The 19,857-nt window shown below is 39.3% G+C and overlaps 1 protein-coding gene across 1 annotated transcript in view; it reads left to right on the top strand.

Annotated features, from left to right (window-relative positions):
- IMPG2 (interphotoreceptor matrix proteoglycan 2) overlaps positions 1 to 19,857 on the top strand; it is a 77,247-nt gene that overhangs the window by 44,843 nt on the left and 12,547 nt on the right. Inside the window, exons 11-15 of the mRNA XM_082392061.1 lie at positions 2,435 to 2,679; positions 4,170 to 4,255; positions 13,663 to 13,966; positions 15,080 to 16,374; positions 16,994 to 17,213. Of these exons, the coding sequence (XP_082248187.1) occupies positions 2,435 to 2,679; positions 4,170 to 4,255; positions 13,663 to 13,966; positions 15,080 to 16,374; positions 16,994 to 17,213 (2,150 nt within the window). The remainder of the gene's footprint in view (positions 1 to 2,434; positions 2,680 to 4,169; positions 4,256 to 13,662; positions 13,967 to 15,079; positions 16,375 to 16,993; positions 17,214 to 19,857) is intronic.

Genomic DNA, 19,857 nt, shown 5'->3' with positions numbered 1-19,857 from the left:
TTGAGATCAGAGAAAGGAAGTTGGCTGATCCTAATGGCCAGTATCAAAGTCATGCTAGCCTGTTGTAGCTGTCTCCAATCTAGGGATCTGTGTTACAAGGAAGCCACAATACACTGATCAGAAACTTTTCACTAATGGTAGCATAAATTAGTTGACTAACCCTTTTTCTAGACTCTGTGAGACACTTCTCATTATCCTGACACTTTTTTTTTAGATATATGAATACCTTAATTAGGCTGCAGTTTCCTCTTTATATTCAGGCAGGTATAGATTTCTGTTAATTTGATAGGCACTTAATGCCAGGTACCAAGCCAAACACTGGAAACAGAAACTCAAGGAGAGACTGCAAGGCAGTCTCTATAAATAGAATCTTTTTACAAAACAGCAAAGGCTATAATCAAGGAATATGTAAGTGAGCTCAGAGGAGGAAGTGCTTAATTTATTTGAGTGCTTTGCTTTGGGCATCATTTTGCTCCTATAGAATGTCTGAAGGTGGCAGATTATTCCCATTGCACATCTGCCTTCAGTGGTTTATCTTTGGGAGGGTGGTATTCTCCTTTCCTCTGGAGGGATCTTGGTGTGGCTTGCTGGGTACTGCCTCTGATGGCTGTGTCTCCTAGACTGGCTGGAAGCCAGAATGATGAGTAGAGCAAAGCCATTCTCATAATGACTTTTTTCTGGTAATAGTTTAATTAAAGTTACTGAGAGTGTGGCAAAGTAGTTCAGAATACAGGTGCTGGAGTCAGGCAGATCCGTGTTTGAATCTTGACTCTATCTATCCCTTATATATGGTGAAATTTTAGGCAAGTCTTTTAACTTCTTTAAAGCTCGGTTTCTGGCTTTTTTTTTTTTTAAAGAAAGAAGGTTGTTCTCTTCCACTTTATTTTTATTATTAGTATTTTTTAAATTAATTAATTAATTTTTGGCTGTGTTGGGTCTTCGTTTCTGTGCGAGGGCTTTCTCTAGTTGTGCCAAGCGGGGGCCACTCTTCATCGCGGTGCGCGGGCCTCTCACTATCGCGGCCTCTCGTTGTGGAGCACAGGCTCCAAACGCGCAGGCTCAGTAGTTGTGGCTCACGGGCCTAGTTGCTCTGCAGCATGTGGGATCTTCCCAGACCAGTGCTCGAACCCATGTCCCCTGCATTGGCAGGCAGATTCTCAACCACTGCGCCACCAGGGAAGCCCAAAGCTCGGTTTCTTAATAATAATCTGAAGGTAATAAAACCTTCATAAGGTTATTATGAATATTAAATGAGATAAAGCCTGTGAAATAGCTGTCACATTGTAAGCACTTACAAAAATGTTAGTTTTTAGCTGTTAGATAAATCTGAGTTAGTCTAGAAGGAGTAATTCTATTGGCTTAAAAATTTATATTCTGATGTTTCTTCAAAATGACTATTTAAGAAAATATCAAATGACATATCATCTCCTACTAATTATTTTCACTTTATCCTTTATTCCAAGAAATCTTCTCTTTGTTTGCTTGTGGAAAGATAGTGAAAAGGCCCCATTCCCAGACAAAGTTATTTCTTAGCACTTGTCAAACTTTTATTCAGCGCATTAAGGAGGGAACCAGCAGAAAAATGAGAGCTAGTTTCTAGAGCATTTGAAAGAAGTATATATAGTTAATTGGGAAAGGATTGTTAAGTTAGATACAACATTGCTAAATGCCCTACAGGTTAGTAAAATCATAAACTTTGGAGTTATCGTTCCTATCAGGCCAAAAAACCCATCACATCTTAGTAGTTTATTTTTACAATTCACTATTAAACTTTATAGGACTGTAAATTGTCTGTGCTATAAAACAAAAGTATGTCTCCTGAGAGACTTAGATAACTGTCATATTAGAAAATATTCTAGCATGATATTTTAAAAAACTCACATCATCAATTTGCTTTATCTCCAAATATTTCGTATTTTCCTTTCACAATAGGCAACTATGTTTTAGTTCATAGTAATTAAGCTTCTTCATTGCTTCACTCTGCATTGTGGAGTACATAATTCATCCAGCAACAGTAATAAAGAGATATGAGAGGATTTCCCATTGTTGAGTAGAGTTAGAGTGTTTTGTTTTGTTTTATTTTTTTAAATCAGGTAGGAAAAAGGCTAATAGGGAAAGAAGGAAGCAGGCTGATAGGGAAAAGGAGCAGTTGGCTTTGAAGGGGTGAGAACATGGGGGAAGAATACGCTCAGGTATTGTGCAGGGTTGACTCTGCGGCCTCCTTAGACCCCTTTCCATGTTCTTAGATCTATTACCCTCTGTTCTCTGGGAAGAAGGGGATGGCTAAAGGTTGCCCAGAGTCTTCAGAGAATGGTGATGGAATCCATGCTTTTTGAGACTCTCCCTCTAGGTCTAATGTTTGTTCTTGGTGGGTTCAAAGCTCCTTTCTTTGTTTCCTTGGCAGGACCTAATCTGTTTCTCTTTTCATCCATAGTGGCATAGATGTTCACTACGCAGTTACCTTCAATGGTGAGGCCATCAGCAATACCACCTGGGACCTAATTAGCCTTCACTCCAACAAGGTGGAGAACCATGGTCTGGTGGAATTGGATGATAAGCCCACTGCTGTTTATACAATTAGTAACTTCAGAGATTATATTGCTGAGACACTGCACCAGAAGTTTTTGCTGGGGACCTCCTCTTTGAATCTGGATCCTGACTCCCTTCAGCTTATTGATGGTAAGTTGGATAACCATTAAGTCCTTGTAAAGTTTTAGTTTCTTTTCCAGTATATTCTGGGAAAACTAATTTCCAAAAATATATATGGTTCTGGCACTCTCTAGACTGCATGAGACAGAAGCCATCCTGATATGAATGGCTCTTTAGCCATGCAGATAATTTGGGTAGATCAGTCAGGGGTTCCTGGTGGAAGAATGGCATGAGGATTAAGATATGCCATAGGCAAAATGAGGTTGTTTAGGAAACTAAATCCATAAACAGCATAGTGAGGTCTTCCTTTTATGTGGAGCCTGGCGTGGAGCTACTTCCTAGAAGGTGTCCTAAAAAAGAGGTCAACAATTCTCTCAGAATTTCCAAGCAAGTTTAACAAAAGCTTTAGGATATCCAGTACAAACTAATTCAGGTGCTTTGACCTTTCAGTAGATGTATGTTTCAATTGCTCAGAATTTTATTCCTAAAATCCATTTCTGTTTGTTATGCCAGCTTCAGAGTTCTGAATGGCTGCAGCTTTCTAGGTGACTCAATCGTCTTAAAAGATATGTTCATCTTTGATCTCATGCTGCTTGTTTTCCATAGAAGACAAGATAACTGAATACACAGTTGAAAAAGAATTTTGGAAAATACTTATATTTTCCAAAAATAGGGTCTTTGACTTCTGTTTGATCCCTTTATGTCAGTGAACAGGTGAATAAAGAGAGATTCTGCTTCTATTTTTGGTGTAGGCACCAGATCACCTTTCTGACAATCCTTTCTTTTTAGCTTTTATTGATTCCTTCTCTCCTCCAGGCAAAATCATTTTCTTTTTTGTCTGTGTTCACATACATTATATAAATGTCCCTTGTATTGTTTTATAATATGTATTTATCTGTGACATAGGGAACACTTCCACAAAAGAAACTTGGCTTTATTAATGTTTATAGCCTCAATCTCATCAAAGTCCATGGTAACTAGCAAGGATTCAGTAAATCTTATTGAATTAAATTATACAATCTACTCTGTTAACTTTATGGCTTAGTATTGGTATAGTGATAAACTCTCTGGTGTCTTACCCCATTTTTCAAAGGCACTTTCTGCCGAAAAGGAAATAGTTTTGCACAGTTTTCTCTATTTTTAGCATCAACTAAATGAGTTGGAATTTCAGTTCAACTTTCTTATTAAAATGAAAAAAAAAATCGGTTTTAGAGCAACTACTTCATAGGAATCTTGAAAAGAGTAAAAAATTGCTTGAGAAAGGAAAGAAAATAATATAGGAGTGTCCTAAATGTAATGATGGGGAGAATATTTATTTTATGTTGGAGTCTTATAGTTTAGATTGTGCTAATATAAGTAAAATATTTGAATAAAGTATCAAGCATTTTCTAAGTGACTCCCCATCTGTTCTACCCAAATGTAAGCTATAAAAAGGAAAAACTTGGTTTTTAGTTGTCCCTGAACCTCAAATACAATTGTGTCTCAACTAAAAATGTTCTTTAATGTTACTCTTTCTTCAGTGAGAGGAGTTTTACTTCCCCAAAGTGAAGACCATGTTTGGAACACCCAAAGTTCAAGTCTTCAGGAAACCTTACCATCTATTCTGGTAAGTATGTTTCTGTGTTTTACTCCAAGAACCAGGCCCTCAAGCTTTTCTTCTTTGTACACTTACCTGCTTACTTTGGCATCATGACTTTCCCAAGCTGTTCCTATTACACATATTCTCTTACATCATCCTTGGGACATTATTCATAGTTGTCAGCTCATGGGACCCAAGTGTTGGTTCAGATAATTCAAGCCTTCCGCAGTGGTTAAATGAAGTCCACACATTTGACATTGCCAAAGTCCACACATGGTAGAAAGCTTATTTATGGTTCATACTTGCTTGGTGATAATTAAGCTATAAGTGCCCACTGAGTTGTTCTCTAAAAGTTACCCAGAAATAGTTTTTATAGCCAAGATTATAAATTTGATGTACATAGATACAGAGTATACATTTTTGTTCCAAGGATTGTATTGAAGAAAATGTTTAGACTCCAAAGCATATTGAACAGTGTGTGTATGGAAAGGAGAGAAGGCAGAGTAGAAATATTGGCTAGTTGACAGGGATGGTATATCAGGCCTGCACTTTTTTTTTTCATATTTAAGTGCATTTATTTCCAATGTTATTTATCCTTACATGTGTGTTTTTTTAAATTGCACTTTGAAGTTGTAGAATTTCTTTTTTTTTTTTTAACTGGCTTACAGTTGCTTTACAATGTTGTGTTAGTTTCTGCTGTACAGCAAAGTGAATCAGCCACACGTATACGTATATCCTCTCTTCCTTGGATTTCCTTCCCATTTAGTCACCACAGAGCAGTGAGTAGAGTTTCCTGTGCTATACAGTCTGTTCTCATTAGTTATCTATTTTATACATAGTAGTGTATATATGTCAACCCCAATCTATCCCACCCCCACCTTCCAATCAGGCCTCCTTTTAACCTGGGCAGAAAGCATTCCCATTTGCACAGAAACAGCATGGAATGAACTTTCCTATTTGTTCTTACCACTTAACTCCCCTGGACACTCTTCTGCCCCCTTCAAACCTCCACTTGCCACGTCATCTACAGGGAGGCATCCAGTAGAAAAGAAAGTGGCTTCCTCAAGTGCAGGTAAAACAACAACCACAACACCTGTAGAGACTAAGCTGTCTACAACACGACTACACGATCTTTTATTATCACATGGTCACAGAATGGAGATTCCCTTCTTCTTCATTCCCTGCTCCTTCCACCCTCTTGAGACTTCTTTTCTGTCTCATATGGCAAAGAAGAAATTAATGTTAATTAATTTCAAATACTTGTTTCCTGGCTTTAATCCAGCAATTGAAATTTAGAAAATCTGCCCCAAATTGGCTTAACCAATATATACAGCCATTACTTCTGCTCAGGTATAGAGCAACTCAGTTTTGAAATGTGGAGTCACTGGAAATACTCTTTTTCACCAAGTTCCATGTTGGAGAAAAAAGGTTAGAGGGGGATTGACATCAGAGATTACATTCATTTGGTGTTTGTTTATTCATTCACTTACTAATTCAAGTATATTTATTTTGTGCTTTTCATGTGCCAAGTGCTGGGGAAACTAAGATGAATAAGGTGTGGCCTTGCCTACAAGAAATTTCCAGTCTGGTGGTTGTAGACAGACTTCTACACAAATAAAGTAGTGCTGTCATAGGAGTTCATCCAAGGTGCGGTGGCAGGGAGTGGTGATCCACTGCGAACATGGCACATTCCGTTCCTTCTAATCCCATTCTACTCCAGGGCTTCTGTAACCACAGATCTGTGATGATATCTTAGAATGATGTAAAGACAGGGATTTCTGCATAAGCCAGGGGTTGCAAACTGGAGACCAGCTGACTGGATCCAGCTATAGGCATGTGCTTTGGGGCCAATTTTTATTTATTTATTTTATTTTTATTTTTTTATATTTTTATATTTTTATAAATTTATTTATTTATTTTTGGCTGTGTTGGGTCTTTGTTGCTGTGCACAGGCTTTCTCTAGTTGCGGTGAGCGGGGGCTACTCTTTGTTGCAGTGCACAGGCTTCTCGTCGCGGTGGCTTCTCTTGTTGCGGAGCACGGGCTCTAGGCATGCGGACTTCAGTAGTTGTGGCTCGTGGGCTCAGTAGTTGTGGCTCACGGGCTTCAGTAGTTGTGGCGCATGGGCTCTAAAGCACAGGCTCAGTAGTTATGGCACATGGGCTTAGTTGCTCCGTGGCATGTGGGATCTTCCCGGACCAGGGCCCGAACTGGTGTCCCCTGCATTGGCAGGCAGATTCTTAACCACTGCGCCACCAGGGAAGCCCCCAAATTTTTTAAAAAGCCAATATTTAAAAAGTAAGGAGATTTTTGCATAAAAATGCAGATTTCCAACTTCTTTTGAAAACCGGAAGATCTGATATCATTAGGTTTACATTTCCTGTTGCAGAAAGTGGCTAGAGCTTGGCTGAAAGAAGCCACCCCTTTAATTATGGCAAACACTGACTACCAGGACTCATTTGTTCATTTATGTTGCCTCTTCTGTGGTCCTATTTGCATTTAAGCCAACTCCTTAGTTTTTCAATTTGAGGAGACATTGCAATGTTAATGGGTGATAAAAAAACATGAAAGAAAAGAATGATTAATTAGAGGTGTCTGATTATTGCTTCTCCTCCTCCCCCTCCTCCCCCTTCTCTCCCTTCTCCCCCTTCTCCCACTCCTCCCTCTCTATTCTTTAATAGAAATGAGATTTTTTTTAATCAGATTTTATTTTTAGAAATTATTTTAGAGGTAAGAATGTTGGGATATTGAATTTGACACCTTTTGGCCTCCTGGTTTGGAAAATCACTTGTTGCACAGTATGCTTCCTATAGCACTTAGCAAGCTTTTCAATTGGCATTAGCAGAAGTGAAACTGGCCAATATAATATTGAACCTGTTAATATACTACATTGAACTAAAAGAAGAATTCATGAGTTGAATTTGTTACTATGGGAACATCTATTCATATAAAAATAAATAAAGTGCTATTCCTGGCATGTATGTGTTCATCTTTCAGAATATATGAGAGAGCTTCATTGCCCTGCCCTTTTTTTTTACTGGGTACTTGTTTGGAATAGATGGTCTTCCTTCTTTATTTAAAAAGTCAAGTTGTTTACTTTCACATTTTATGTTGTTTACTTGTGGCTTAATTTTAATTAAAGATATTGTGTATTGTTTTAACTTTTATGAACTGAAAAGGAGTTTAGTTTATAGGTATATGAAATCATGTATATTACTTGAGGATTTCCTTTTCATTGAGGATTCAGCTGCTTTCCTAATGTGTGTCAGATCATAGGCTCTGTCTGATAAAACTCAGTTTCTTAAGTATAGGTCGAAGAGCTTAGCTGTCTCTCTTAGAATTTCGAAAAAATGCACACTTAGAATTTACAAGGATGTAAATATGCCTGACTCAGCTGGAAGCACAGGTGGCTTTAACACATCTCTATAAGTGGTTTTAGGTAATTCAGAGGAAAACAAGTGAATTCCCTGGTATGGTATGACTCTCATCATCGTACCAACATTATTGAGGGACAGAACTTAGTATTGAGTATTGAGTAAATGGCCTTCTTACTTTTCACTGAATACATATATAGTTTTAGATAATAGAAAAAAAATGAGAAAGAAAGAAACTTTTCCTCATATACAAACAGCCTCCATATTCAACATAGCAGACGTTTAAATATTAGAAAATGGTTTTTCCTCCTTTCTCTCCTTTGTGTTCACCTGGGTCTTTTAGATTTGTGCATATATGCTAACCTGAATGAGTATAGACTGCCAAGTCTGCTAGCTCCGGTTTCTCCTCCGGAAATCCTTTTGCCCTCTGGGTTTATACACTTGTATGTATTCCACAATGAAGAGTCTGGTGTAGTGAGTGAAGCATGGGGACCGAACTCTAGAAACTCAGAATCTGGTTCTGACTTTTTTTTCTCTATTTTTTGTGACTGTGGACATTTCACTTCTATGAACCTCAGTTCCTTATTTTTAATAGGCAAGTTTGGACTAAATGATTCTTAAGAGTCTTTCTAGTTATAAAATTTGATAGTTTTGTTACATTCAAGCATATATGCATGCTCAACCCCACTTCCTAACATAAGATTTTTATAAACCAAAGGATGGCCTTATAAAGCACTGAGCCTTTGGCAAAACAAAAGCTTCTATTTGTTTTACTTCTACATTCTGGACTTCAGTTTGTTGTCTTTTCATTTATCTGGAATTGAGCTGTTGCTCTCTCCATCTGGTCAATTCTTTTTATTCCCCCTAGCTTTATTGAGATATAATTGACATCCAACACTGTATAAATTTAAGGTGTGTAGTATGATGATTTGATACACATATATTGTGAAGTACTTATCACAATAGAGTTAGTTAACACCTCCGTAACTTCACATAATTACCTTTTTTTTTTTTTTTTTGGGTGGTAAGAACATTTAAGATTTACTCTTTAGACAAATTTCAAGTTTATAACACAGTACTGTTAACTATAGCCACCACATTGTACATTAGCTACCCAGAACTCATTCAGCTTATGACTGCAAGTTTGTACTCTTTAACTGACATCTCTCCATCTCCCCATCCCCAGACCCTGGAAAACACCGTTCTACAGTTGTTTTTATGAATTTGGCTTTCTCAGATTCTACATATAAGTGATATCATACAGTATTCTTCTGACTTATTTCACTTAGCATAATGCCCTCAAGGTCCATCCATGTTGTCACAAATGGCAGGATTTCTTTCTCTCTCATGGCTGAGTAATATTCCATTGTATATATGTACCACATCTTTTTTATCCATTCATCCGTCGATGGACACTTAGGTTGTTTCCATATCTTGACTATTGTGACTAATGCTGCAGTGAACATGGGAATACTATAGATATCTCTTTGACACACTGATTTAATTTCCTTTAGCCATATACCCAGAAGTGGGATTGCTGGATCACATGGTAGTTCTATTTTTAATTTTATGAGGAAAAATTTTTTTTTCCACACACCGTTGCCAGCACTTTTGTCTTTTTGACAGTAGCCATTCTAACAGGTGTGAGGTGATATTTCATTGTGGTTTTGATTTGCATTTCCCTGATGATAGTGATGTTGAATATCTTTTCATGTAGCTATTGGCCATTTGAATATTTTCTTTGTTTTTCTCAGACCTCCTGTGGATACACCTTCTCCACACTTCTTGCTGCCTGTTGTGGCAGAATTCTTAAGCTTGTATGCCTTCTCTTGATCCTGCAGTGCACCAGGCTAAGTACTGACAGCTTTCCTTTTGCTTTCCCAAAGGAAGTGCAAAAGCTTAACTTTGTCGTCTCTCCCTAGCCTATAGATAGATTCAGGCTGGCTTTTTGGGCCTGCTCGCTAGCTGTCTGCCAAAGTTAGCTCTCCCTGCCATGGGGAGTGCATACGAGGAGCTGGCCTTGGGGTGGAGGAGGTGCCTATGGGAGTGAGGTGCCCATGGGCCAGTTGAGGGGGATCCATGGGCAAGGTGTCTTGGCAACTCGCGGTCAAGCCTCCTGGTGGAGTCAGTCATGCAGTTAGTAGGATCTGCATCCCTGTGATATGTTCAGAGTCCTGGCTGCCGTTCTTTCAGCCACTTCCCATCTCCTGGTCGTGCAGCTTACAAGTCAGTTCTCTGGATAGAGTGAGAGAGAAACAGACCTCTTTAGCAAGGTCCTGCACAGCTGGGGAGGCCAGAGACTCACTCACATGCTCTCACTTTCCACTGTGCAGAAATCATGTACAGAGAGGGTTTCTCTTGGCCCTGAGCTGTGCTGCCTTGAGGGAGGGATGAGGTGGGTAAAGTGAAACTGTTCCTCTTACACTCGCCAGTGTGTCTAAAGTTGGACTTTTTTGCTCAAATGGTGTGTTTGGAGCTTCTCTGTTGCACTCCTGGACTTCCACAAAGGCTCTGTCATTCATGGGTGGTTGTCTAAGTCATTGTTCTCCAGGGGCTCCCAGACTGTGTCCAAGAGGGGCTGGAGCCAGTTCACAGGCCACCTCAGGGTCCACAGCCAGGACTGAGGTCTGTATGCTTCTTACCCAATGCATGGGTGGGCTAGACTCCTTCTGGGTCCCTTGGTGTATGATGCTGGATCCCACAGCTCCCACAAAGGCACTTTTGTCCATGGAGGATGCCAAATTGTTACTGTTGAAGGGGGAATACGAGTGGGAGATATCTTACTCAGCTGACATCACTCTGGCCCATTCTTGAGGACCCAGAAAGTTTTAGACCCTCTAGTCAGAAACGTAAGGCAACTTTGTGTGTCTGTTTGGTGCTAGGTTACATAGGAGCACTGTGTACACAGGTCAGTGATTGCAAGCTGCCTTCACTACATAGAGTTATATAAGGTTAACTTCGCTCCTTGTGATGATGTACCCTTAAAATATTAAAATTTACTAGAAAAATGCCAGAAATCTTTCCCCTGATTAGATCATCTTTTTGGCCTTACTCATGAATCAAGTCTTGACATCCTCATGTTCACTTCTGACGAGAGAATTCCCAAGAGGTAATTTCTTATCCTGAAATGGTTCTTTTTTTTTTTTAATAGATCATTTGCAGTTACATCCAGTCTTTTGAGGATGGTCTTCCTCTTTCTTTGACATATATCTTGCTTTTCTCTATATATTTCATTTCATCAGACTCCGGTCACAGACTCCAGTCTAGTGCTCAGATGTGTCTTCTTCTATTCCATTTTTTGACCAAAGTCACACTGGCAAAAATATTCACTAGTACTGCACCATCCACTTTTCATTACTTCCCTCTTAACTGTCTAGATTCTTTATTTCTAATCAAATTTAGCAGAATGATACCATTTTTGGTCCATGTTGTTGTTATTTTAATTGATTCTCATTCTTCCTTTTCTGGCCATTTGTATTTCATTACAAATTAGGTAATCATCTTTTGACAGAAGTGATTCAAACTTTTATGGATTTTAAAAATACATTGCACTACAAAACATGGCACGGCCAGGGTTTCAATAGTAACAGAACCACCTGTTCTGTTAAGGGGTTAAGGGAGTGAAAAAGGGATCTTGAAGTATGCTGAGACTAATAACAGTGAGAAGCCATTCCCATCCATTGGATTATAGGGCAAGGGGAGGAAATGCAGTTACCAGAGCCCAGTGAGAGCTGAAGTTGCAATTGTAGAGGGACACAGCTACGTCTGCAGTATTGAGGCTTGGAGGGAACTGGGAAGAAATACCCGAACCTCTCACTCTTCCTGTCCTTTGATCTTCTGCTTCTAAAAGTGTACACTCAGACAGAAGACAGCTCATAAGGGAGCAGGGTGATGAAATTATCAGGGAAGAGAAGGAGATAGGGTGGTGGCAGATGAAAATAGCCAGCAGGATGGCCCACTTAAAATAGGACCTAATTAAAAGAGCATGAACAAGGTAGGAAGTGTTGGTGTCACTGAGTTCCACAAAAGAAAATTAGTTACTTAGTGCTTTTAGTTTAGAAATAGTAGATGAAACTGAGAGTATCTCCATATATATGCAGTGGTCTACTGTGCATTTGTCACTAGAAGAGGGGATAAATTGGGTCATGCTCAGTGACTTCTTGCCTCATGTTCCCTCCCTTGTGACTGGGGGAGTGTGCTGTCTAAGGCTTCCTCACATGGACCCTTGATGGAGAGACAAGGGGAAGTGTGTAGGCAAAGCATGAAAGACTAATTAGGTCATGACATTGGGTTGAGTCCCTCTGTAGGCTAGTAGGTTGTTTTATTTCCTGGCCGTGGACTGAAGTGTAGTTAGCCACCTTAAAATTGTGTGCTTTTGTTTAAAAATCACATTCGGCTTGAGAGTATATACCAGTGAAAATTCACTACCCTTGGCAGGAATCTCCTGGAAGAGCAGGGAGAGGATTCTATTCAGTTTCTTAGTTTTCATGGGCTTCATTTTGTTTATAGCTATTCCATGAATTCTAGTCTTCAGGCAGGTTTATGCCTGTGGAAAATTTCTTAAAGGTTCCAGGTGATGAGAAATATAATGATTTAACAACTAAAGAAGTATTTTAGGAACCCAGGCTGGAATAATACAACCAGCACATGATCAAGCTGCATCCTCCACTGAGGAGCTTTTAAAAGTACCATGTCTAGGTCCTACCCTCAGACCAGTTAAGTTAGAATCTCTGGGGTGTGGGGTGTGGGCATTGGTGTCTTTAAAAAGCTTACATATGATTTTTTAAAAAATTTATTTATTTACTTTTTTTTTTTTTGGCTGCGTTGGGTCTTCATTGCTGTACGCAGGCTTTCTCTAGTTGCGGCGAGCGGGGGCTACTCTTCGTTGCGGTGCGCGGGCTTCTCATTGTGGTGGCTTCTCTTGTTGCAGAGCACAGGCTCTAGGCGTGTGGGCTTCAGTAGTTGCAGCACGTGGGCTCAGTAGTTGTGCCTCACGGGCTCTAGAGTGCAGGCTCAGTAGTTGTGGCCCACGGGCTTAGTTGCTCCGCGGCATGTGGGATCTTCCCGGACCAGGGCTCGAGCCTGTGTCCCCTGCATTGGCAGGTGGGTTCTTAACCACTGCACCACCAAGGAAGTCCTTGCATGTGATTTTGATGCTATTTAGAGTAGAGAATGATTGATCTTTTCTATTTTCCTTTTTCAGTTTTTATCTAGGAAATATTTTGTGAATTCCTTCTATGCATATGACACTTCTTATTTTTTGTTATTCAGCATAGATTGGAATATATAAACTCCTATCCAGTGTTATGGCTGTTTTACCAATTAACATCATTAAACTTTTTTACATGGACTAACTTTCACAGGATTAAGTAATTCGTATGTTCAATGGTTGTGTTTCTGTCTACTTTTCTATTCCTGAAGCTAAACTTTAAGATACGATTAGTACTACATTAATAAAAAGTCACTGGAAAGAGAAAATTTTATTTTGTAAGTGTGATACCAATTCACAGATGTTCCTATTTGCTCGAGGTAAGAGACCACATTTTGATGTGTTGCCATTTCTTATCAAAATAAAAGACCTTAATTTAATACCTTTCAGAGTGATGAATAAAATTACTGATTGTTCTTTCTGCTGTGGGCAACGTGCTTAGGTCTTTGACAACAAATTACAGATATTAGTAACATCTATGTATTTAAAGTATTTAAGCTAATAAGACAGAGGGAAAGGAACCATCTAAAGCAAGGCAAACAATATTTTCTCTCACAAACTCACTTTGTTTGGGATCTTTTAAATATATTATCTCATCTATTCCCACTTTCCAGGTGAGATTCAAGTGATACATGATTTTTCTCTAGATTTTCCAACTAGTAAGTGGTTGAATTAGGATTTAATTATGGATCTGTTTGATTCTAGAGCCCATACTCCCCTTCCCTCCCCCAATATTACATTGCCTTTTTGTCCCTAGAAAATCCAGGAATGTAGATAGATAGATGGTATTTAAAATTATTTTTATGTGTTTCTTTTATCTATGATATGATTTAGCCTCTTTTTGCCCCTCCAGGATAATACCCCTCAAGCTGAATGGCCCTCAGCAGATGAATTCACCACGAGCAGTATTTCACCACTTGATTTCAGCTCTGGTCCTCCTTCAACCACTGGCAGGGAACTCTGGTCAGAAGGCCCTTTGGGTGATTTAGTGTCTGCACCCAAATTAGCTTTTCCCTCGAAGGTGAGCCTCAGTTCTTCCCCAGAGGTTTTAGAGGTTAGCAGCTTGACTCTTCATTCTGTCACCCCAGCAGTGCTTCAGACTGGCTTGCCTGTGGCTTCTGAAGAAAGGACTTCTGGGTCTCACTCATTAGAAGATGGTAAGGAATTCTAATGACTTTTTGTACTTCTTCATTGTATCAGATGACAAAGGTTTTGAAGAGAGCGAGAGACTAGGGTTAGGAGAAAAGCATGGCAGCATTCATTAGGAGGAAATGTCTTGGGAAAGTTGTGTGAGAAAGGGAACAATCAGCTTTAATTGGTTGGAAGGGAGAGTCCAAATAGGTAAATAATTAGAAATGAACTTGTGGGCTGGGATGGGATCACCTAATAGATATTTTGAAGGTCCTGTTAAAGAGTTTATAATTTAATTATATTACTATTTAAGAACTACTCTACTTACTTGAATATTTGAGTGATAAACTAACAGCCTCAAAGAAGATTATTCCAGTATCTTTTAATAGGATTAATTGGGGGCCAGTAGAGATTTTTAGCTTGCATTAGGCTTGAGAAGGGGAAAACCTGAACTAGGGCAGCTACAGCAGAGATTAAGAAATGAAAGTCAAGTAGCTGATTTAGCTGTTGTGGGATGTGACTCAGGGATGGAGTGTATGTGAAAGAGGAAGATGAACAAAGATATAAGTAATGAGTCTAGGATTTTGAACATTGGGTGAACCTGAAGGCTGATGGATAATAAACATAACAAGGGGGAGTTCCCTGGTGGTCTAGTGGTTACGATTCAGCACTTTCACTGCTGTGGCCCGGGTTCAATCCCTGGTCGGGGAACTGAGATCCCACAAGCTGCACGGCGCTGCCAAAAATAAAAAAAAATAAAATAAACATAACAAGAAGATGGGAATTCCTTGGGAATTTTCCTAGGGAATTCTCTTCTTAAGTTTTTACTAGATTCACTCTTTGTTGTCAGTGTGGCTACCAGCAGTTCTTTATTTTCAGGGAGTAAAAATGTGTTTTGAATTTTTTCAGTACCTGATGTCTTGTTATCCTCAGTTAAGGCAGTTATAATCATGAGTGACTGTACCATATGACAAAAACATAATCATACCTTCTTGTTGTTTGCTGGATTTGGCAAAGTAAAAGTCAGCAACTGTCTGTTGTAATCTAATGGGGAAAAATGGGTAGCTGGTTTTATTAGGAGGACTGGGAATATATTTTGGCATCTATGTAGATTAATTAATGGAAAACTCTATTTTTAGGATTAACTAAAGTTAAAGGGTCAGAAGATTTTCTTTCTATTGATCCACTGCCTTCAAGCCCATTTAGTCGTCCTGTGCCAAAAGAAATAATACCATCCATGGAAGACTCTGGGGTGTCTTTGACATCCTCACCATATCCGGTCTCTGTCACATTCGATATTCTTGCTAAAGAAGTAACACCTTTTGGCATGGACTCTTTGGCCTCCAAAGTCAAAGGCCAATTAGAAGTGAGCACTTGGATGCCAGACACATCTATGGAGAAAGAGTTCATATTTGAGAGTGGTTTAGGTTCAGGGTCTGGGCAAAAGGTAGGTCTGATTACTTGGCCATGGAGCAAGACTTCATTAGAGAAGAGCACTGAACCATTTTCCAAGTCATGGCTTGAAGTTGAGGATTCAGAGGATTTACTTTTGCCAACTGAGGATATAGATGAGAAACTAGTTATAGATGACAGAATAGATTCCATAGATCAACGTACTGAGCATTCAAAATATGGGCATTTTGATAGATCCAGAAGCTTTGCAGAGGATGAGACCCTTGGTGGACCTACTGTGTCCATCTTTGCAGAGACCACAACTCAATCTGCATCTCCAGTTCTATCCAAGCACACATCAGAAGTACCTGACATTGACTATTACTCAATTACCAAATCACCTCCTCTACTGACATCTGCAGCAATCTCTGCTTCTACTGATAAACCAGTTCAAGAAGAACCCTTTCTAAAGGAGGAGGAACAAACTACAGAGTCATCCAACCGTGAATGGTTTGACAGCAAGATTTCAGTAGTGAAGCCGGATGTGCAACCTTTGTGGACCATATTGCCAGAATCAGATGTAGTTTGGGCAAGAACTTCTTCCCTAGGGAAACTGTCCAGAGACACATTGGCAAGTACACCACAGAGTACTGACAAGCTCTGGTTGAAAGCTTCCATGACACAGTCTACCAAATTGCCTTCAACCACAAGTTCCACCCTGCTGGAAGATGAAGTCATTATGGGCGTACAGGATATTTCATTAGAATTGGACCAGATAGGCACAGATTACTATCATCCTGAGCTAATCCCAGAGGAAAATGGCAAGGTTGGTGGTTATGTGGAAATGTCTACAAGTATTCACTCCACAGAGATGGCTATTGTGGCTCAGCCAACAAAAAGCGATGACTTGAGTCATACCCAAGCCGCAGGAGCTTTGGTGGTTTTCTTCAGCCTCAGAGTGACTAACATGATGTTTTCAGAAGATCTGTTTAATAAAAACTCTTTGGAGTATAAAGCCCTGGAGCAAAGATTCTTAGAACTGGTAAGCATAAGAAGTGAAATACAGGCATTAGTGAATAATCGTGTATGAACCACCCCTCTTTCCCCCCAGAGCATAAGATCTGAGCCAAGGAAAGTGTGGTGTGCTATGGATTTTCATTTCCTATCATCTACAAATACTGTAATGGCCTAGGGTTCATAGGAAAATAATGAGACAGGTGGATACAACAAAACGGAAAACACAAAATGGTATGAGCCACACTTGGATATTGTATTCTTGGATATTGTAACTTAGATACTGGATATTGTATTCTATAATTTCTGGGACTGATACAAGTTTGAGATTTATATTCACATTTTATTGTGAGACCAGTGCTTTGTGGGTACCTGTAATGCCTTCACTGTCACAATCCTTTAGTGAAACAGAGAGAATAAACTCTCTGATGTCTAAAACTGTCTGTGAGTTCCATGGGGTTCTTAAATAACACTGAAACCTCATGACCCATAAATAATTCACAATTCATACTTTTGTTGATGAACAGTTTAAATAACATAAATAGAATACAATTTGGAAAAGTGGAGGGGTTCATCTTTGTTTTCAGTATGTATTGAACAAAATGCAAAACTTTGTCAATAAACTGACCAATTTTTGTGTATTGTAGCTGGTTCCCTATCTCCAGTCAAATCTCACTGGGTTCCAGAATTTAGAAATCCTGAACTTCAGAAATGGCAGTATTGTGGTGAACAGCCGAATGAAGTTCGCCAAGTCTGTCCCTCCTAATGTCACCAATGCTGTATACGTGATTCTGGAAGACTTTTGCACCACTGCTTACCAAACCATGAACTTGGCTATTGATAAATACTCCCTCGATGTGGAATCAGGTAATGATATTAAACACTATGGTGGTTTCTTAGTGGAACCTGGTTATTATTCTTGTGTATTTTCTTCTACACTGAGTCAAGATGAATTCGATACTTACTAGGTAAAAGAGTACTATGTTTGACAAATTTTCCACATCTTGATAATTAGTAAAATATCTCTTCCAAGGATGTCAATATCATTCTCTTCTCAAAAGGATTGTCCACACTTGCTGTCTTTACATGTTTACCTCCCATTTCCTTTTCCACCTGCTCTATCTGGCTCTCTATTTTACTTATCCATGGATCTGTTCTTATTACATCTCTACGTTGCCAAGCCCAATAGCTTTGGCCTTTCTTGCCTTCTATGTTATTTTCCTATGTTGTTTTATCAATTTCCATTATTGTAAGCCTAATATAAATGTCAATAACTCTCTACATTTTTATATGCAGATCAGACTTATCTTCTGAGCTCCAGAATCAATATGTAACTATGTACTTGATTATCTCAACTTGGATATATTCTATGTATATCAAGCTTAGACTAAACCCTTAGGCTAAGACTGAGCCCTTGTTTTCCATATCTCTGTACCTTCCAACTAAATCTACCTCTCTCAGCTTTACTGTCTTGATAAATGGAAGCTGTATCCACTCAGCTACTGAAGCCAGAAACCTGGAAAGTCATTCTGATATCTCAGTTTCCATCACCCCTAACTTTCAGTCACTCACCAAACTTACATTGATTCTGAATTCTAAATATATCTCAAATCTATGTGTTTTTCTCTGTCTTCACTTCCCCTACTTTAGGCCAAGCCATCATCATCTCTCATTTGGACCAGTTTCTACACTACCTCTCTTTTTCCCTCACTCCCATACCCTCCCATTCATTCTCCAGACAGTAGCCAGGGTGCTCTTTCTAAATAATCAGATTATTTCACTTTTCTGCTTGAAATACTTTCAATGGCTGCCTGGTTCAGTAGCCCCAGGCCTGGTGCCTATCTTCTTCCCCAGTATCGTCCAATGAAACTAACTTCTTTCCTCACTATGTTCTAGTCAAACTAGCTCATTTTTGGTTCCTTAGATTTCCAAAACTTTTCTTGACTTGAAGCCTTTTGCACATACTGTCTTCTTTGCCTGAATCTCTTTCCCCTCTTGGCTGACTTCTGCTTACCCTTTATGCCTCAGTTCAAATGTCTCTTCCTCAGGACTTTCACTGATTCACCCATAATCTAGGTTGGTTCTTTTCCCTCTGTAGAGTTTATAACTATTGTAATCATGGTAACTTATGCACATACTTGCTAAATAGCTATTTTGCCCAGTTGAACTGTCCACAAGGACTGAGACTTTGTCTGTTTTATTAACCACTTGGTAGCCAAAACCTCGCACTTTGTCTTGCATGTAGAATGTACTCAAAAATACTGTGAATGAATGAAATGAACCATTGTTTTTATTTGGAAGACTTGGATGCAGATGGTACTGCTGCATCCTCAAACCTTTGTTCTTTTTTACCTTCTATATACCGGAGGACAGTGGTTTTGAGTAGGAGTAAGGTGGAATGTCTGGGTTTGTATTTCTCCAGTGCTTTTCACTCTCACACTTGTTTGGAAGTCAGCCCTATTCTTTAACCGGGAAAGAAGCAAACATTCTTTCCTTTGAAATCCTTGAAGGACCGTTATTCACTGAAAGTGAGGAAGATGATTTAGCTAATCCCCCTATAGCCAAATCTCTTGCCACTTGAGTTCTTTAAGGACATTTGCACATTCTTTGCCATGTGGTGTAGTGGAAGAAGCAATTAATTATAATTTGGAAGGCCTGGTTTCTTGCCTCTGCTCTGCCATTTATCATTTGTGTGATGCTAGGTGAGCTGTTTTATCTCTGAGCCTTACGCCCTCATATAGCACATGGGGATAATGTTACCTGGCCTATGTATTTCATGGGGCTATTCTAAGGATTAAACAAATAGCATGTATAAAAACATTTGACTAGCCATACAAATGCAAGCAGTGATGATCATAAAACTTTTGCAAAAGTCTACCCACTTCTTTTTAAAGGGAAGTACATAAATAAGTGCATTTACCTCAGTTTTGTATGTAACTCACATGTCAGCTGTATGCCAAGTCATCCAGGTTTATAGGGTCACCTTGTTCCTTAATATTCAAATGAATTTGCATTAGTCCCTCCCATGTACAGTGTGAAACCTGCATCCATGGCCCTCAACCCCTAATATCTCTAGGAATTATCAAGGAACTTAACTGTCTCTTAATCATCTCCAGCTCTGATTTCCTCCTGCTCAATTTCCAATCTCACATTTGTCTTGACCCTTGTGGTTGTTCTTTATGTTAATCCAGCACAGATCATGGTCCCATGTTTTTACTTTCCCAAAGTACCTCTAACACAAGGCAGTTGATTCCATCAGATATTTGTTGGTGATATGAGGACGATGGAGGGATTTTTATTGTAGCACAGGAGATGGGTTAAAAATATTACTGTTAGGTGTAAATATCCAGAAATTTCTCAGCCACCCTTTCAAAGGTGTCTTGTAATGGCCAATTTTTTCTCCAGGACTAAGTCAGCTACCATGTTACTCTGGCCACTCTGGCTGTATTTCCAGACCTTCTTCACATTTCCTCTACTCTCATTCTCCGGGACCCATCAATCCTTCTGTTAG

Source organism: Balaenoptera borealis (assembly GCF_965194805.1).
Source record: "Balaenoptera borealis genome assembly, chromosome: 5".
In the NCBI taxonomy this organism is placed as follows: domain Eukaryota; kingdom Metazoa; phylum Chordata; class Mammalia; order Artiodactyla; family Balaenopteridae; genus Balaenoptera; species Balaenoptera borealis.
The sequence above is the reverse complement of the archived record's forward strand: the minus strand, read 5'-3'. Positions and strand labels throughout refer to the sequence as shown.